Genomic DNA, 20,689 nt, shown 5'->3' with positions numbered 1-20,689 from the left:
TTCTCTTTATAGAGATCTTTTACGTCCTTTGTTAGATAAATTCCCAAATATTTCAACTTCAATTTCAAGATGATTGGTTGCTGGATTCAGACTTCTTGTTATTTTCCCACTGGGCCAGAATTGCTTATGGGGATAATAAATTTGGGAGATATGTCTGGCTCTGCCAACTCATCATACTCCTGTGGAGTCTGTTTTTTCTCTGTCCTAAACTTTATCTTTCTTGTCCCTTCCTCCTTGTCCCTTCTCCTTTCTTTCTCATTCACTTATTCATTCATTCATTTGTTCAGTTTAGGCATGGATTTCATGCTCCTTGGCATCAGCCCAGGGCAGGGCCGCTGTGGAGGCACCTCTAGACCCCATGGGTTTATTTCTCTACAGGCCACAGTTTGCTTCAAAATGAAGGGCTACAAAGGATCAGTGCTTGGAAGAGCCTGCTTGGTTATTGTGATTAAAAAGAAAAGGGAACTGGGGTTTGGAATAGGAAGCACATCAGTGAATGGCAGAAAGCAATTTCCAAGCAAGCTTTTGGTTTGGGAAACCTAGGGTTGGTTAAGCGAAAGAAGAGGGGAGAGCTGAGGGTGCTCGACTGTGACTGTCTGGGCTGTGAAGGAAAAGGCTCAGTTCTAATGGACTTGCTGACACGTGAGTGGAGGCACATTGAGGTGTCTTGGTGGTGGCTTGGAGTGATTCCATTTTATGATGAGTGCATTTTATTCCTTTCTAAAACATTTGATCCACTCAGTGAAAAAAAATAAATAAATATAAAACCCTGACTGGGTGTAGTGCTGAGGATTGGATTGACTTCTGCAAGCCCTGCCATGGGCTCTTACTTCCTCCCTGAGTCCCCACCCCACTCTATCAGCATCTACCTTCATTGATCTGCCACATGCCTGGTCTCCAAATCTTTTGTAGCTATCGCAACTATGAAACAACATATTATACGTGTGCTTCAGAATGGATGTTATGGTAAGATTTGCTTGATAACCTGCTTTAAGGGTCAATTTTTCACCTGTACTGCTTTCTAACATCTATCTATGCTGCTGCCCCATGGATTGAGTGCACTCCCTTTTCCCTTGGATTGCTGTACAATATTTTCTCCTACAATAATCATCTGCTTTCCTTTTATTTAAATTATACAAATATTTAATTTTTGGATATATATTTTCTGTCTAGAGGTGGACACACAGATGTGAAGTATGAAGGTGTTTATTTTTTACTAAACCTTTTAAAATTTTAGACTTCTAAATATACCATCACTGATCTAGTAACAATCATTCTCTTATATAACCACAATATGATTATCATACATACTAAAATTAATTTCTTAGCATCATATAATAGCCAATCCATAATGTATATATTTTTATTTTAAAAAATACTGCCAAGTTATCTCCACAGCATCTGTACTAATTTATTGTTCCCATCAGCAGTGCATGAACATTTCAATTTCCCCACCCATCCACCAACATTTTGTTACTATCTGACTTTAATTTTTGCTAGTCAGGGGGATTAAAAGGATCAGTTTTACATTTGCATTTTAAAAAAGAAAAATCAACCACAAGAACATATAATTCAAGTACAAGATTTTATCTTTAATTATCAAAGTAGAAATAAGATCCCAATTTGGCTTCCAGCACAGGGGTAATAAACTTCATGTTTGTGAACAATTTGGACAGGAGGCTCATATTTTTCTGAAGATTTAGGAAAGAAATATAATGTAGCACAGTTCTCCGTTTTGTAAACATAGACCTTTTAGCTAAAAGTCTTGTCCAGAGCATGTTTTGACAGAATTATTTTAGGGACCTAAATTATTTTTTTCAGTGACATACTAGTAGTTAGTATTTTAATATATATATATATATATATATATATATGGGATGACTTTAGTATCAAAATAGCCAACAGGGTATGAAGTCCTCACATTGAGAATAAAGAGGAAACAGAATAGACTGTATCCCTTCCCTTCATAACAGTAAAACTGATTCTACAACTTTAAAAAAATTTTAGTAAAACTCTTAGGTTTTAACTTTGACAACTAATAGACATGTTCATAACAAAATGGGAATAAAATTTTGTTTACTTGTGCATAAATGCATAAAAACACTGTATCCCTCCAACCCATGAGTGACACCATTAACTTTTGGTGACTCTAATTCAAGCTTAAGAATGTGTATGTGTGTGTACATGCAAGCAAACTATTTTTTATGAAGTGATCTTGACATTCTTTTTAAGACCGAATGGAAAGAATGATCTTGAAATTCTTAAAAGGGCGGAATGTAATTGTTATAAGTTACATGCCATAACAAAAAAGATAATTAAATTCACCAGTTTTTTCTAGTTAATAAAGTTCATCAACAAATCCTTTGTTGCCAGAAACCAAAGTATGAAAACCTTAAAATGCTCAGAGCATCTTATCTCCCATTATTTTCATTTCTAAATCTTTTTCTCAGACCTGCTCCTTTCTCAAACCCTTAAAACCTCTATATTTCTTTCATTTTTTTACCACCAACTCCCCACTAAAACAAAATAAGCAAACAAATACACAATCCTCTAGAATCTGGATTTTATAGATTCTTAGAACTTTGGGGAATAGTTTTATAGTTCTTAGAACTTTGGGGAATAATTGATCGCTTGTGTTGAACTTTTTTTATGCTTTTATATTTATTTATTTATTTATTTTAGAGACAGGGTCTTGCTCTGTTGCCCAGGCTAGAGTACACTGACATAATCATAGTTTTCTGAAACCTCTAACTCCTGGACTTAAGTGATCCTTCTGCCTTAGCCTCTTGAGTAGCTGGGACTATAGGCGCACACTAGCATGCCTGCCTTTTTTTTTGTAGAGATGGTGTCTCACTGTTACCTGGGCCGGTTTTGAACTCCTGGTCTCAAATGATAGTCCAGCTTCAGCCTGTCAAGGTGCTGAGATTACATGTGTGAGCCAGTGGTCCCTGCCTGAATTTTTTTTCATTGGAGTATGGAATATGAGGTGAATGACTTTTTGTATACTGTTAATAACATCCATGTACTACTTACTATCAGGATGGAGTTTTGTGTATATTTCTCTCTGGCTTGGCTGAAGAGGCCCTTACATAGGCACATGGGCATCTAGTGGGCATGTCAAACGGTTTCTACTGTTTGTGCACACACTCTAAGAGCAAGGAGCTCCTTATACATTGTGGGAAACGTTTTGTATTTACTATTGTATTTGAACATTTTTTTTCAGAGATGGGATCTTGACATGCGACCCAGGCTGGTCTCATGGTCTTGAACTCCTGGCCTTAAGAGATCCTCCGGACCCCACTTGTTCTAATCTCTTGACTTGTTTTACATCTGCTACACATGTACTTCATAGAGGAAAGGGGAGGCTGGGTAGGCAGAGGGTGAGTTTATGCCAGCCAGTGGTTGACTAGACGTCACAATCCAGGTAAAGAAAGTTAAAGACCCAGGGTAGCACTTGTGGCTCAAAGGAGTAGGGCGCCGGCCCCATATACTGGAGGTGGTGGGTTCAAACCCAGCCCTGGCCATAACAACTGCAAAAAAGAAAAAAAAGAAAGACAGTTAAAGACCCTGCTTATCTGTAGGACAGAGTTTCATTGTCAAAAAGTAGTAGATGACTAGAAACTGACGATTTTGAGTTTGAAAAAGAATGCGGGAGAGGAGGAAAAGAACATTTGGAGAATGTACAACCGTGTCAAAGAACATTAGCCAGAGATTCTTGATTTTGGTTGGCTGTTGAATTGTAGGCACATAAGTTCTGTATAAAGTATAATAAAAATTTTAGCTAATCTTCCCAAAATGTTAGAATTTTTTCCTTTAAAAATATAATTAAGCCAAATGAGATTGCTCATGCCTATAATCCCAGCACTTTGAGAGGCCAAGGCAGGAGACCCTCTTGGGCCCAGGAGCTTGAGGTTACAGTGAGCTGTGATGATGCCTGGGCAACAGAGCGAGACCCTTTCTTAAAACAAAGAGACACAAACCTTTGCTGGGAAAAAATTCTTCTGTATGTTTTGGTGGTGATGGTAAGGGAAGACGAAACAGACTGCTTGAAAATATTTCTCATCAGGAAACACAGAACTGCATTTTAATTTCCATATAGAATTTAAAGCAAGAGTGGGACCCACTGTAGATAACCAGTAAGGAAAAATCTGCTCAGATCTTGAGACCAGGATAGCTAAATTTCCAGTGAATGACCATGGAGCTGACCATTTCAATGTGCACATGGACCCTGCAGTTAATTTTGCTTTTTTGTGTACAACCTGACCTGGCCACGTTCTGCCAAGGCCATCTGATTTCCATCCCCTATTTGATTCTCTTTGGTCGTCACCGTGTAGGCAGTGGTGGGATTATAGGACATATGAAATGAGATTTAATGACTACTTTGAAGATAGTTTAAATGCACTTTTAATTAGTATTGTCAAACTGATGTCACACTGTAGGACGTAACCTGAGTGCATTTTCTGGTAATGCATGTGTTTGGAACCTGCGTATGCACAGTAACGATGGTTATTTCAGGGCGGACATGGATATGTATGTGAGCACATGACACCACCCTGAATGTCGTGAGTATCTTATTTGCCCACGAACACTGTATAACTCGAAGACTTTTCACTTAGCTAATAATATGTGCCATTCTTAGAAACTTGCAAAGCCTCCTTCACTTCTTAAAAACTGAATTTGAAAATGAAAGTTTATTCTGTTTAGTCAGCCATTCTTTTTATCAGATAACGAAAGCCAGATAATTCTTTACAGAATAGATCTATACCAAAATATCTGGAATGTGGGGAACCATGTTCTGGGTAAGAGGTGTAAACAAGAGAATTTTGCCATTGATCATTACTTCTTCTACCCTGAGTGGATGGAGAGCAAAGGGACGTGCTGAATATTTGCAGGGCCCGGCAGGAATACAGATATAGAAGCCCATGGTTGGGTTCCCTTCTCCCTAGCCCCTCCCACTTCCAGTGCACAGGACTTTACATGAGCCCTGGCTAGCACATCCAAGTTCTGTCTTCACACCCCCACAAACACCTGTCCTGTGGCTATTCTTGAGGCACATGAACTTATTGTTTGTACCCAAGATGATGGATTGGGGAATGGCCCATTAAGTCCTAGAAGTGGGTTCCAGAGTCTCCAGCACCCAGAACAAGGCTGCCAGAGTTTCCAGGACCGGAACAAGGTCATGGAACTGGGGACAGGACATGGATGTCAAATAGCCATGGTCCATATGGATCCCTTGGGTGGGGAGCAAGTGAAAGAAGGTCAGAATGAGGCCCTCTACAGTTGGGGCTCCTTTGCCCACCTCTGAAGGTGGTGGTGTGCTGAGCCCTGGAATGTGAGAACAATTGCAAGATGTTGTCTGGCCCTTTCTTTTTTAGCCACCAAGCATTTGAAGGTCTGTTCTGTGCAGATTATTTTGTTAGGCTAGAGCAGTGTTTCTCACCTTTTTTTTTTTTTTTTTTATCTCACAGTACCCCTGAACCTATAGTTAAACTTCTGTGGCTTACTTATATTATGTTAATCAAAAAAAGAAAGGAGTTAAAAAAGAATATACTTTGCTTTGAACTTCTTTTGAAAATAAAGGATCTTTAAAAAGTTTTTGCAGCACACCTAAGATCTTCTCACAATACACCAGTGTGCTGCAGCATGCTGGTTGAAAATCACTGGGCTAGATGTTGTGGGAGGTTACAAAATATGAAGCTATTTTTAATCTAGTTGTGGGGGAGACAAAGTCTGAACTGAGAAGAATTTCAAAAAAACTGATTAATCCAGGAAAATGGCTAGCCCAATAAATGACATGTAAGAAAATTAGAGTGAAATGAGATAAGATTGTAGTTCTAGCTGGAGAGGGAGGGCTGGTTTTAGGGCCATAGGGTGGTAGAGTTTATGGCTGGGAAACATAAATGCTCAGGGCTCTAGCAGCTACCACATGAGTGTGAATGGACTTGGCATAGGACCATCAGGACGATGGGTAGAGTGTGGGAGGGTTTGTGTTGAACTAGAGAATATATGCCCCTCAAAAGACTTTCAAATTAGATATTAAAGAGTTGAATGATGTACTGGCCAAGTTATTAAACAAATGGGTTCTCTAGGTTCAAACTTTTGGGGTTGTTATTGGAGACATTTAACTGATGCTGCTGCATCGATGTAGAAGGTTGATAATCTGATTGTTTACCCACATTTACTCCTAATAAAGTAACTTTCGTTAGTGAAATCGCTTCACATAGAAAATAAATGAGAAAAGTTGTAAAGAGGAAGTTCTTTAACCTGCTGGATAAAGTCTGGATGGTGGGTAGAAAAACTGGAATACTAAAGAGATCCTTTCCCTTTCCTGTTGGAGGTTAAAAAATTTTTTGCTAAATTTAGAAAATGTACAGGAATCCCCTACTCTTTTCTTTTCTATGACGAGCCTACCAATAGGTATCATACCAGTTTTCTCTGAGCATTGAGAATATGATCAGCATTCCCAAGTAGCACCGCATGGGGTTGAACAGGGAGCCCCTGCCAACCCCTGGTGGATTTGGAACCTGTGAATATGACCTTATTTGGAAACAGAGTCTTTGTAGATGCAAGCTACTCAAGGTGTGGTCATGGTGGAGTTGAGTGGGCCCCCAAACCATCATGTGGGGCATCCTTATAGGAAGAGTAAAATCTTGATACAGACACAGAAGGGTGACTGCGTGACAGCAAAGGCACAGGTTGGAGTTATCTTGCCACAAAACAAAGATGGTCAGGGATTGTTAGCTACCCCCCGAAGGTAGAGGGGAGGGTGGAACCCACTTCCTGCAGAGCCTCTGGGAGAGAATACATTTCTTTTATTTTGGGTGACCCAGTTTGTGGTACTATTACAGGAACCTAGGAAACCAATACAGGTGCCATTTTTCAACTACCCATTATTAATAGCAATGCCACCAAGTTCCTGGTCTCTGACATTGTAATTCCTGTTTCTAACCTTGTCTCCCAAATTCACTGAGCCTCCCAAACCCTTACCTTTGCTTCTTTCTCTTCATTTCTACAGTTATTACCCGTATCACTTATCATGATAATATTTGAATACTGCTGAAAATGAAAAGTAATTTTAATTCTCATAAACAATGAAGGGGGTGGTCTTATTCTACCAGCTTTACTGATGAAGAAACTGAGAGGTTAAGTAACTTGTTATATAGATAACTAGTATATTAAAAGTCTAGGATTCAAGCAGGGATAGGCCCTTTAACTCCAAGAAATAAAACCCCCAAATGGACTGTCTTGCTATAATTTTTGTGCCATACCATCTTATCCACCATTCAAAAAAAAGGCATTAAAACATATCCGTATCACTGGGATACAATGAGAGTAAGCTTTAGTTTATACACTTTGCTTCCTTGTATCTTGGAGGAATTGCTCTTATTGTGATAGCAAAGGCATTCCACTAATTGGTAGAATAAAAAAAGAGAGGACTTACTTTACCTCTTTTTCTTCCCCACATAGCAACAGAATTTCTTTTATATGTTTAATTACAGCCTTTGAAGAGATACCAGATTGACTTTTGGTGCAAAGATTTTTTTTCTACTAAAAGTAGGTCACTAGAAATATAATTAATACAGATAATAGCTATCTCATCTACAAAGTCCTTTGAGTTGAAATGACCTCTTTTGCATATGTTTTCCCACTGTCTGTAACAAAGCAGCTAGTTGGGTTATGTTGTTCAGCTGGTTTTGTAGCAAGGGCAAAAAGTGCATTCTCCCAATATAAGAAAGATGTCAGCGATTGCTACAATTTTCTTACTGAAGATCTGGATTAAGCCGGGCACAGTGGCTCATGTCTGTAATCCCAGCACTCTGGGAGGCTTAGGCAAGTGGAGTGCTTGAGCTCACGAGTTGGAGACCAGCCTGAGAAAAAGTGAGACCCTATCTCTACTAAAAATAGAAAAACTGAGGCAAGAGGATCGCTTGAGCCCAAGAGTTAGAGGTTGCTGTGAGCTATGATGCCACAGCACTCTACTCAGCGTGAAAGCTTGAGACTCTGTCTCAAAAAAAAAAAAAAAAATCTGTATTATTTTTTAAGGAGGAGGTTGTATAAAAGGAAAAGCTGGCTGGGTGGTTATGGATTTTCTTATCTTAAACTGTTTAAGCGGTGACTCAGAGTAGCAATGCTAATGGAGGCTGTGAAGGCAGAGTGATAGTCAGGATAACCATACACTTAGTCGTCCAAACCAGGATACTATTGAGAATGCAAAAGGATGCTATAAATAATAATCTCAGGACAAGCAGTATAAATTATGGCTGTCTTGGGTAACCAGAGGGTATTGTCATCCTGGTTATTTTAACCCACTCTGGAGGAATTCAGCCTGTTTTTGAAAATACCTTTCCACAGACAGAGATCTTGATAGATGGGGCTGGAGATGATTACTAGTCATGAATCACTAGATTGCTCCTTGGAAACTAAATAACATATTTTAAAGAAATTTAAAAAATAGTTGAAAAAAATTTTAGAGATAGAGTCTCTGTTGCCCAGGCTGGAACGCAGTGGTGCAATCATGGCGCACTGCAGCCTTGAACTCTGGGAATCAAGGGATCCTCCCAGCTTCCTGAATAGTTGGGACCATAGGTATGAGCCACTGCACCTGCCTATTTTTTTCTTTTCTTTTCTTTTTTTTTTTTTTATAGGCAGAGTCTAGCTCTGGCTCAGGCTGCTCTTAAACTCCTGGCCTCAAGTGATTCTTCCGCTTTAAACTCTTGAATTGTTGGGATTACAGGCACCACACCCAGCTCTTAAGGAATTTTTTGGCTACAATAAGAGATACATTGAAAATTCTTACCCAAATGTCTTGGTCTTAGTCATTCTGGAGCTTATGGTTCTGGGGAGTCCGAGGCTCACAGGGATTTTGAACTGGAGGAGAAGAAACTAGGAAGTTGGCTTCTCCACTTGGATGGAGGCTCATGCCCTAGAATTTGTATCCAGTATAGACTACAAATAAGTAATGACTGGAATGACTCTAAGCACATCCTGAAGTGGGTTGATTCACAGTGTAGCCCAGAAAAGAAATCTCTTTCTTTCAGAGGATGGAGCCATAATGGAAACCTTTTGTTGAAAACTCGAGAGTTATGAGAGACTTGTTTGTTGACCTAGGGGATGAAGGGACAACTAAAGGGGCAGAAGATGTTTCATTTATGCTGGGAAAGGGCCCCCTGGGTGAAATGGTAACAAGGATTCCAAGGCTATTTGGTCATTAGATGAGAAGTGCTACAGAAGTAATTTTTCAAATATGCAGACATGTATGTAGCACCTACTCTTAGGCAGCCTGTCCAGGGGCTCAGAGGGGAGAAGACAGTTGCTGACCTCAGGGAACTCACAGAGGAATGGGAAGGCACAGAAGCATATGACGAGAGGACATAGAAACAGGCAGAGGCAGAGGTGATGTATGTAAAGATTCTGTAGTGACAGGGAGAAGAGAAAGAGTCTTCTTGGGAATGCAGGAGGACTCCTGGGAAAAGTGATGCTTCAGCCACATGAGGATGGGTTGGAGGCTTTGGCCAGGGAGTTAGCAGAAATACCAGGATAGGTAAAGGGAGGTGAAAGTGACCAGGCTGGAGTTTTAAGTGGTTGATGTAATCTTGCTAATATCTTGCAGTTACTTTGCCCTTGCATTCTTAAAGTGGACCCTTCAAGGGTGAATCTGCATATTTTGATCACAATAGTGGACTGAACAATATATCTATTTGTACATATATTTAAATCTGAATAAAACACGTTTCATGGTCTGCCAGAATTCTGAGTTGTACTTCAAGAGAACAATTTCTTAGCTTTGCGAGGGAGCTGATAATGCATTACACTTTCAAAGACAGACAATGTTGAAATTCCCATGCTTTCATTCTGAACTTCATCTTGTATTTAATTGCACTGGTAGATTCTTTTGTTTAACTAACATTTATTTTGTTTTCATTTTGATGTCACTTTGGGGATGGGGGAGGAGGATAGGAAAGTGGGACATGTACTCTGTAGGTGCTAGTGTTTCAGGAATGTGTTCAGGAACTCCTGAGCTTATGCAAAGGTCCTCCCGCCTCAGCCTGCTAAAGTGTTGGGGTTATAGGCCTGAGCAATGATGCTCTCAGCAAAATGTTTAGCGTGTCCACAGGGGTGCATCATCCCCTTACCTGTCCTTACTGAGGCTTAAGGATTTGAAGTCCATCAGTTTTTAGAGCCGCTTTCTTTTCTTTCAAGTAATTTTCCCATAAGTAATTTTGTTTTCTTTTTCAACGTGAGCAATGCCAAACTCTTGGACAATCCCAATTGTGCAAAGACACGTTCTGACTTTCGGCTCATTCTTGTGTTAAACATGCCAGTGTTAGATTACTACTCAGATTCTTTCAAAAGCTGGGACACCAAAGTCTTACCAGTGCCCCAGTATGATGATTTCTTGGGGAATGTTTCTGTAAGAAGGAGGGAAATGTTAGTTTTTAGAAGCAGCAGTGAATTATGGGAGATTCTAAAACCATTAATGACTGTGCTTAAATTTACCTTTTTAAAAAAGTAAAACAATGATGAGTCAGTCTGAGCAGAAGGTGATGTCAGTGATTGTGCTTCTAATCACTAATATTTTAGCTGTAAATCACAGAGCTCATTCGAATAGGTTTTCCCCTATCTTTTGTGTGGTTCATTCATTTTTAAGGAAAAGTGATTAGTTTTGTCCCTAATAAGCATCTGATTCCTAAGAGTCTGAATATTTTGCTACTTTTTTGGTAGCTTATACATGTGAGCTATGGACATAGAATGAGTATAATTGTGTAACTCTATGAAGGGTCAAAGATCTCTGCTCATGTAGCTACATACAAGAGATTTATACAAATCAATGCCAACCATTTCCTGATATAAAACATCTAGTACTAGGGTGGAGCTGGTGGCTCAAAGGAGTAGGGCACCAGCCCCATATGCCGGAGGTAGCAGGTTCAAACCCAGACCTGGCCAAAAACTCCAAAACAAACAAACAAACAAAAAAACTAGTACTAAGTTAACATTTGTATTAAATTGTAAAAGGATACCACATTTATAATAAATTACAATTTGATTGTATGGATAAATAGCTCAGATTAATAGAGTAGAAATTAGCCTTGTTAGTCTCATTTTATTTGAACTTTTAAATGTACTCATGGTAAATATGAAAAGTAAATTCTTTTTGAACCCTCAAATTAGAAAAATAATTATTTAAAAATTCTCTGTGATTAAAGATTATTAGTATGACTATTTGACTTTGCAAGTTTGGACTTGAAAATAGTTTCTTGATCAAAATGAGACCCAAAGATGACAGAAAGTAGCAGGAAATCTTTGGAATTGCTGATTTTCTTGTTAATAAGGATGCTTTTTACAGATTAATGAATCAAAAAGACTATCAAAAATAATACAGCATCTTTTGAATTCAGTTTTTTTTAAATTTTAACTCTTTATTCATTCTCATCACTGTAATTTCTTATAACTTTCCTTTTTTTGTTTCAAAAGTCTAGTATTAACCTCTTTGGTGGCGACAGCAACCATGACCCCTGTCTCCAGTTGTTGCCAATTCTTTGCTGTCTGGGTCATTGCTCCTTCTCCGTTTATGGTGGAAAAATAGCACATCTGTTCTATTTGCAAGAACAAAAGCTGGGGAAGGTGACCTGGTTGTGATGCTGAAGTGGCGCTGGGTAGAAGCAGGCAGCACTGACTTGAATAAGCAAATCTTACTGGCACTTTAGACAATGTATTCCCTCAGGAAATTGAAAAACAGAATTCCCAAAGGGATATTTTACTCATGCTGAAATAAAATTAGAACTTGGTAGGAAAAAGCCCATCAGCTAAACTGAATGGGATGTAATAACTTCAGCATTACAGTAGAAGTTCCCCTTTGAAGGGCCCTGGAAAAGTGTTTTTCAACCAATCTGTGCCTGGAGTATTGGACAAAAAATGCTATTCCCGGGCCAGCTAAAATTAATAGATTGGAGAGGCCCAAGATTCTGCATTTTTTATGAGTGACCTTCCCCATCCCACATCAGATTCTGCTGGGCACTTGGGTAGGGAATCATCCAGAAGTTTTCCAGTGTTAGTTGATTCTCTCACGAATCAGCTTCTCTAGAATAACGAGCAGCAGAATGGCAGTGCGTGCAGAAATTCCCACTGTGTAAGCGGCTACTGCCCAAGGTCAGCTGTGAGTTCGAAGGGGTCCTGCAGAGTGACCCAATGTCTAGGCACTCTCCTCAGGCCTCCTGTTTGGAGATTCCAAAAGGAATTTCGGAACTCACCTATTTGCACTATGAGAAAGTCCTGATATGGAACCTGAGCCTCCCAGTGTTGCCGGCATGTGGGGTTTGAGTGTCTCCTTGAGAAAGGGCAGGTGGCAGTGTGCCTGCTCCTGGCTGAGGTTGCTCTGGATACTCAACAGACTCTGCTGTGAGCTGGCCAACCCACTTCCTTATTGCTTTTCAAAGCTGAAACCGTCCTGGGTTATCTGTAGTCAATCAACACCCATTCGTGGATGTTCATTAGTCTTTTGCTTTGTTCTACTCTGTAGGTACCGGAACACAAGAAAAATAAGGTCCTCATTCTGAGACCCCCTAGTACTTACTTCTCCGTTTATGGTGGAAAAATCCTGCCCATTGGCATAGATCACTTAGACCAGAGGTTCTCAACTTGTGGGTCACGACCCCTTTGGGGGGTCAAACGACCCTTTCCCAGGGGCCTAAGACCATCCTGAATATCAGATATTTACATTATGATTCATAGCAGTAGCAAAATTACAGTTATGAAGTAGCAATGAAAATAATTTTATGGTTGGGGTCACCGCAACATGAGGAACTGCATTAAAGGGTCGCAGCATTAGGAAGGTTGAGAACCACTGACTTAGACCATATGACTGACATCCAGAACTGTGTCCTTGTCCTTGTTCTGACATACATTTTAGTCCTGTTTACATCATCTCTGGTAAAACTGAGCTAAAAACAGTGGCTTCTCAGGATGGTTTCAGGAAACATTAGACAACTGGAGACAGTTCTCCTGTCCAGGAAGATGTATCCGCTCTCTTTGGCTCTCTGGGAGCCAAATTCAGAAAGAGTTTTCTGAATTGTAGGTAAACTTTAGAACAATTGGCTTTCTGTTTTGATGTCCTTGGTTTATCGCTTGGAAGGGATTTATTTTGCTTTGGCCTCTGTTCTTTCTTGGATCCTAAAAGCAACTTTTTGTTCCTTTCGGAAGCCTTTCTGTGTATCTGAAATTAAGTTGAAATTTTAACCTTATATTGCTTTCTCAAATCTCAGAGAGCTTAACATTTTAGTGCTAAGACATTTCGGTGACCCCTTCTCAGTTACGTGAGTTTTCAGGCCTTGGTTATTTTATATTTGGCTGAGATTCTTGCATAGAATTTCAGAAGCCTCCAGAGAGAAGTTGAAGGGAAATCTTCTCTAAGGATAAGAAGTAAAAGAATAAATTTCATATTGAGAGGACGATGATTCACGTGTATTCTTTTCTGAACTGTGGTCCCTGGATCACTGATAGCCAAGGTGTTTTTATTTGGAATTTGCTGAAGTAGTCCTATTTATTTTATTGTGTTTAATTTGATTAAACATGGCAAATGATACTGGTTTTTTACTTATGATATTCAGGTTTCCTTTCACAACAAGCTTACTTAAATAAAAAATAAAGCTAAATATTACATAATCATACAGGCAACATATGTGTATGACAAAATTTACAAGGTTGCTACACAAATGAGTGAAAGGCTATTTGAGCGGAGGCCGAAAGGAAGTGTTTTATAGGAAGGTGCCCAACTTTGCAGCATCAAAGTCACACACCTCTCACCCACGGTGGCCGGAAGCCGGTGGAGGTCAGCTTTAAATTAGAACACAAATTATCTGTACATGCCAACCAGAGAAGAGTAGCCATGGATGTGTGTTTAATTTAAAATTAATTGAGTTATTGGGTGTTGTAGTGGACACCTGTAGTCCCACCAACTTGGGAGGCTGATGCGAAGGGATTGCTTGAGCCCAGGAGTTTGAGGTTACTGGGAGCTGTGACTCCAGGGCACTCCACCCTGGGCATAGGAGACTCTATGCCAAAAACAAACAAAAAAATCCAAACAAACAAAAAGAAATTGAGTATTTACTTTGGAAAAGGAAATAACTCACATTTTATGAGGGTAAGGGAGGCGAGGGATCCAGGGTAAGATTCATAGCAAGAGATTGGGGAGATCATGGGAGTCTTGGACCAGAAATGGTTTTGTCCCCTGCTGAGAGGTGGGAGAGCCTAAAGGCAGAGAAAGGGACATTCAGTCCTGGAGTGAATCTGTTACTGTCTCTGTAGAGTACCGTCCCAGAAGTTACCTGCTGATTTTATTACAGATGCCAGCTGCAGTGGTATGATGACAAATACCTCAGACATAGCAAGCTCTTGATGATAATGAGAGTTTAACAGTACTTAAAACCATTGTTAGATTGGTTTTAAATACGAAAACAGTCAAACAAAAACTAAAGGGAGAAGAGCCATTTCCCTTCATTATATTTGAGACAGAATCTAGAGATGTAATTTTGTTCCTCCTTTTGCTCTGTGATTTTACAGATTGGGTCCAGTATGGAAAGCCTTCTGGCCTGTGGTTCCCCTTCCCTCCTCCCCCACCCCCCATCCTATTTAAGTGAATCCCTTAGTTAACAGCACAGCTTCCAATCAAAAGGTGTTTCCCTCCTGGGCGGCGCCTGTGGCTCAGTGAGTAGGGCGCCAGCCCCATATGCCGAGGGTGGCGGGTTCAGGCCCAGCCCCGGCCAAACTGCAACAAAAAAAAAATAGCCGGGCGTTGTGGCGGGCGCCTGTAGTCCCAGCTGCTCGGGAGGCTGAGGCAAGAGAATCGCGTAAGCCCAAGAGTTGGAGGTTGCTGTGAGCCGTGTGACGCCACGGCACTCTACCCGAGGGCGGTACAGTGAGACTCTGTCTCTACAAAAAAAAAAAAAAAAAAAAAAAAAAAAAAAAAGGTGTTTCCCTCCTGTGAGCCAAAAAGCTACCCTGGGGTGAGGGCTACTGTTCTTTTTGCCATCTCTAGTCACTAAGGCTGCAGAGGACCATCCACTAGCACATTTATTTTGTGGGGGAGCAGGAGAGAAAGTCCTCACAAAGAGAGAAGCAACTGACCCAAACACACATTCTACTAGTCACCTAACCCTCTAATCACCAATCATTTTCATTCTAAAAATAATCTCCTTTTCATTTTTCCCTTACTTTCTCTGAATAAATGCACAGTTGTATACTTAATGTCTGAGTGTTGAGTTTCTGTTTGGAACAAGCCAGGAGACTCAACTTAGATCCTTAGCTGAATTTACTTGATCTCTATGGTCCTGGTCACAGCTGTTATTCTGGACAGAACGATGCTGTCATCCACTTTCACCTGCCCCCACCTGCTGCTGGAACCATCTCATTTAGAGCAGAGCTCTGCAGGCTGAATGAAAGTTCCAAGTGTTAATAGTGTTAGTCTCAGCTAAAGAAAGCACATAAGCTGAAAGGAGGGAATGATGTGACCGTTGATCTCCAATACCCTGTGTAAAACCAGCCCATAACTAGGGTGTTAACTGTGATCTCCAATACCCTGTGTAAAACCAGCCCATAACTAGGGTGTTACTGTGATCTCCAATACCCTGTGTAAAACCAGCCCATAACTAGGGTGTTACTGTGATCTCCATTACCCTGTGTAAAACCAGCCCATAGCTAAGGGCGTTACCACAGACCCACACAGACCCAGATTTGGACTCAGGCCCCAACACTTCCCAGCTGAGTGACCTTGGACAACCTATTTAATTTTCTGATTTTCAATTTCCCTGCTGGAAAAAGGAGACATTAGCTGGGTTGTTGAGGCTTGAATGAAAGCAGAGAACCTGCCCACACTGGCTCTTTGCTCTCTTGACCTCAGCCCTCGGTGGTGGGTATCTTCTGATCTCTTCTTTGCTTCTCGACTGCCCCCCTTTTGCCCCACATTTAGTTTTTTAATTCTTTAAACAACCACAATTTAAAACTGTAGAATATTGACAAATGTGTGTCTGAGACTGCTAGTGGAACTTGTATTAACTTCTTGTGAGTGAATGACCCTTATTACCAAACAGATTCTGTATCTCAAGCTGGCTGTGATGACTCACCCTGTAGTTCCAGCCACTCTGGAGATGGAGGTGGAAGCAACGCTCGAGCCCAGGCACTTTAACTCAGGCAACAGAGGGCGATCCCATCTCATAAAAACAAAACAAAATTTAAAAAAGTCTGTTTTGGCATAGAATTTCAGGTTGTGTCACGAGTGATTGGTGGTGGTGGTGGTGGGGGCGGCGTGTGTGTGTGTGTGGAGTCTTTAGGACCAAAATCACAGTTTGTCTTGAGGTAGTTAGACAACCTCTGCATTCACATCTGCTTCATTGTGTATAAAACAGAGACATATCGATGTTTGCTTGGGAGTCATTCAGCACTTGATCAGAGCTCATCTCTGCCGGGGTGAAATAGAGAGTGTAGCAGTGTCATCGTCAGGAGCAGGTGCAGGGACCCCAAGATGCTGCAGGAATGGAGATGTAATTTGATCTGGGACTTTGGACCAAATTCTGCTGGTAGGTCTTCCCCCCACATCTTCACCTTGGCATATAGGGTCTGGGAAGCCACGAGTTGTCATGAAATGGTGAATGCCAGGGGCACCTGGTCTCATCTCAGTTATCCTTGTATGATTCATACCTATGATGAAGTTTTTGAGGCTGTCCATGATATACCTCATATCTTCATCTTATATGAAGAAAACTGACTTTTCACATTTATTCCATTCATTCTTTCATTGAATAATTCTTTGATTTTGGACTACGTAGTAGGCACATTGTTTGTGGCACTCAAGTGAGCGAATCCCTGGCCCTATGCTTACTGGGCTAAGTGTAGTGAGAAATACACCTTCAAACAGCAAGTCGGTGATGTGCTTCCCCTGGGGTGTCTACTTTGAAAGCTCAGAGGGCACAGGCCTATGTGTTGATAGGATGGAGGGGGAGAAATCCTTTCCAGGGGAGATAATGTTTGAGGCTGGCTGTGAAGGCTGAGGCATTGGCAGCCTGACTGCTGTCTCAGCCCTGTGTCTGCACTCAGCCTTGGCTTGTCTCCTGACTCCCACCCAGTTTCCTCATCTCTGCCATGGGAAGACGGCACCCACCTTTCTTACTGTGGGGAGATAACAGTGACACTGTTTATGGGGGCATTCATCTGTCTGTAGGTTCTCCTCTGTGCCTCAGCAGCCAGAACCTGCAAGATGGAGGGTCATCAGGGTTTAGGGTTCAGGGCATGGCCGTGAATTTAAGGTTTGTCTAGGAACAGGGAACGGTGTGCATGAAGGCTGCAAGGCAGAGGTTCTGAAAGCAGCCAGCGTGGTTGGAGCATGGCAGGTAGAAGAAAGATGCTGGTGAAGATGCAGGCCTGCCTGCACAGCCTTCCTGCTCCTGCTAAGGAGTTTTTCCTTTCTTCCTCAGCGGAGTGGGAAACCATTGAGGGTTTTGAGCTAAAGATGGGGAGAAAGATAGAAGAACAAGTTTGTGTTTTGCAAAGATTATTCTGAAGGAACATGTTTTCTTTTAAGGAAGAGACTTATCAAATTTTAAGAATTTTATCTCAGCTGGGACTTTGCGACAGGCCTCACCCTGATATATGCAGGGACCTGGCCATTGTACACACAGAGACCCACGTCCCCCTGAGTTTCCATGATTACACATTATAATCACACTAATAAACGATCATCAATATGTTCCATCCTCCTACCCTGAAAAACATGTCTCTATAACTAAAATGTAGGAAAAGATGTGTAAGACTAAGGTTTTTATATGACTAAGTCAGCAAAGCATCAAAGATGATTGGATTTATTTATAATTGCACAGTCTGGGCGTCCTGCTGTGCCAGTAAGACGTGGATGAGTAATAGAGACATTGATAATTAATTCTTATCCCCTATTTTTTGCCTTTTTGATAGTAAAATTACTAAGTATGTTGCTCTAATTAATATTTTCACATGATTTTTTTCACTTGACAGAAATACTGAGTTAGACAACTTTTGGGGTAACAGTTTTATTGAGGTAACAATTCACATATCATACAGCCATCCGTTTAAAATGTGTAACTTTTTTCTGGAGGCATTTTTGTTCTGAAATAGATTTTTATTCATTTCAATTTGAAGAAACATTGTCCTGCTGAGGGCATTCCAACCTGAACTGTTAATAAAATTCTTAAAGCAATACTTAGATTTGGAAATGAACCGTGAATGGAATGTATCATGTTCAAAACATGGTAATGGGATCTCTTATGATAGATTATCTGTATCACAGAAAATATTAAAAAATATTTTTATTCCCTGGTATAAATCTGTCTTGCATACAGAAACCTTTACTATCTTTTCAAGCAATGTCTCCATCTAACATGAATGTCAAGTCTTGGCATTGTATTTCACATATGTTATGTCTGGACATTAAGCCACATTTAAGAACAAGAGTGGTAAAATATTGTAAAGTGTCCCCTGGCTGCCTTGTGCAAATGCTGTGAGTTTTGAGAACTTCCTGAACTACAAATTGGAACATGAAGAGAAGCAAAAATGTAAACACTTGGCCCTTCATTGTGTGAGGATCAAGAGCTTTCATGTATTTGAAAGGAAGGAATTGATCAGTTCATTAGCCTTTTTCTCTTGTCCCAGTGTCCCTCTGCTCAAATCCTCTCTGTACTCTGAAGCAGCTCCCATTGCTGCCATGGCCGTGTTCACACTGACAAACCCTCAAATGCCCAGGGCTTTCAGACAGTTGTTTTAAGGATTTAGGGCAAGAGATATGGGGAAGCATTTCCCCGGACTTAGGATGGCTCTACCCTGTAGCATAAAACTACATAAATATTTGGCAGACCCTTTCCAAGTCCGTTCCGTCAACCGACTCATTGGGACATGGCCTGATACTCCCCAAAGGTCCCTTCTTTCTCCGTGTGTTCCTTTAAAAGACTGCTGACTGTGTTTTTCTTGTTTTGTCTCCTAGGAACTGGTGAAAGTGGGAAAAGCACCTTCATCAAACAAATGAGAATTATCCATGGGTCTGGTTACAGTGATGAGGACAGAAAGGGGTTCACGAAGCTGGTTTACCAAAACATATTCACTGCCATGCAAGCCATGATCAGAGCAATGGACGCCCTGAGGATACAGTATGTGTGTGAGCAGAATAAGGTAAAGCATTACCCTGTTTGTGAACGTGTGTCTGCCTGCTCTTCTTAGCATATGTCTTTGAGCAAAACATGCTTTGGGGTGCCAGAAGAAGCTCCTGAGCTCACACTGGGGTGGAGATAATGGAGAGGATTTGGAGAATTTTGTTGGCTTTGTGGTCTTCCTTCTGCAGGAGTTCTACCACAGGCACGTGGGAGGCTACCCAGGGTGCAGGGATTCAGAAGGTTGGGCCATTATTTAGGTTGCTTACTTCAGGCACGAGAGAAGAAAAGCACATACATTTTCTTTTCCCACTAAGAAACCCAGTTAATGTCTCACTGGAGCAGTGGAGACACTGGGTTTACAATGGCTGGCTTTTCAAGAATTCCCAGTCTCAGGAAATAGTTTCACTAATGTGCTGCAGACAGCGCAGAGAAGTCAGTGGGTTTTGTTTGTTTATGTTGGGAGCTAGCCCTTGTTGGAAACTAAGTGACACTCTTGAGAGCAATGCTTTGTCCCAGCAATGTGCTGTCTCATGAAGTGATGGTGTCAGGCTGGCACTGGCTTTTTTATCACTCCTGGTTATTTAAGATCGAAACAATGGCACAGGAGGTTGGGAAGGGGGGATTGCAGTAAGGTATACTGGAATGCAAATCCATAGGAAAGTGATGCTGCCTCTGAGTTCATCAAAAATCTAGGTTAGAAATAAGAATCTATTTAAAATAATTAATACCAAGTTACACATGACACAGAGAAAAATTCTGTGTCAGATGGGTCTCTTGTTGCTCTATTTAGAAAGAATTTAGCTACTGAAATGCCAGAATTACCCGGGCTTCAGTATAGCCCCCCAAGGACAGCTTTACCATGAATTTGTGGTACCTGTACTTACATATAGTTTATATATTGTATATGACATGCGGAGTTTCAGAGCAATCAAACAATCTAAATTTTCTACTTCTCAGTGACTGAATTACATAGGGAAACACAGTATGTGCCAAATTTTAGGCTTATCTTTACATGATCCCTGCAACCTCCATCTTTGCCATCCATCCCCTGCTTGCTCTCTTGAGGAAATGAAGAAACGTGTCTTGCCTACACTTTCAACCTTCAACAACATGGAGGGTGAATTAGCCTATGGTGTATCTGGTACCAAGTAACATGAGAGGTGCATATTGACCCATTGGGAGAGTCTAGGTATGCGTGTGATGATTCCTTGATGCACTGCTTTTGAGTGCATGCAATATCTTTTTGAGAGCCTGCGGTTATTTTTTACTTTATGTAATGTAAAGTAGGCTTTCTGTGGAGATTTAAGATTATTTTAGAGAAGAGGCATGGCAGGAAACTTCCTTGTGCTGATTTCAGTTTCTTTTCTCCTGTTGTAAAATCTTTTTTCTTTACCAATCATAGTGAGCTGACAGGGCAAAGCTTGGAATTCGGAGGTGGATTTGGAAACAGAGCTATTTGGAAGAAAAGGCTCAAGTATAAGCCACTTCTGCTTACTTTGGCAGCGAGTGTTTGTAAAACCTAATCA

The 20,689-nt window shown here is 40.8% G+C and overlaps 1 protein-coding gene across 2 annotated transcripts in view; it reads left to right on the top strand.

The window, feature by feature from the left end:
• Positions 1 to 20,689, top strand: part of GNA14 (G protein subunit alpha 14) — a 202,321-nt gene that overhangs the window by 83,219 nt on the left and 98,413 nt on the right. For both annotated transcript variants that reach the window (XM_053578772.1, XM_053578780.1), the window contains exon 2: positions 18,998 to 19,182. In XM_053578772.1, coding sequence (XP_053434747.1) covers positions 18,998 to 19,182 — 185 coding nt within the window. The remainder of the gene's footprint in view (positions 1 to 18,997; positions 19,183 to 20,689) is intronic.

This window comes from Nycticebus coucang, chromosome 2 (assembly GCF_027406575.1).
Source record: "Nycticebus coucang isolate mNycCou1 chromosome 2, mNycCou1.pri, whole genome shotgun sequence".
Classification (NCBI taxonomy): domain Eukaryota; kingdom Metazoa; phylum Chordata; class Mammalia; order Primates; family Lorisidae; genus Nycticebus; species Nycticebus coucang.
This window is presented reverse-complemented; position numbering and strand designations above follow the sequence as displayed.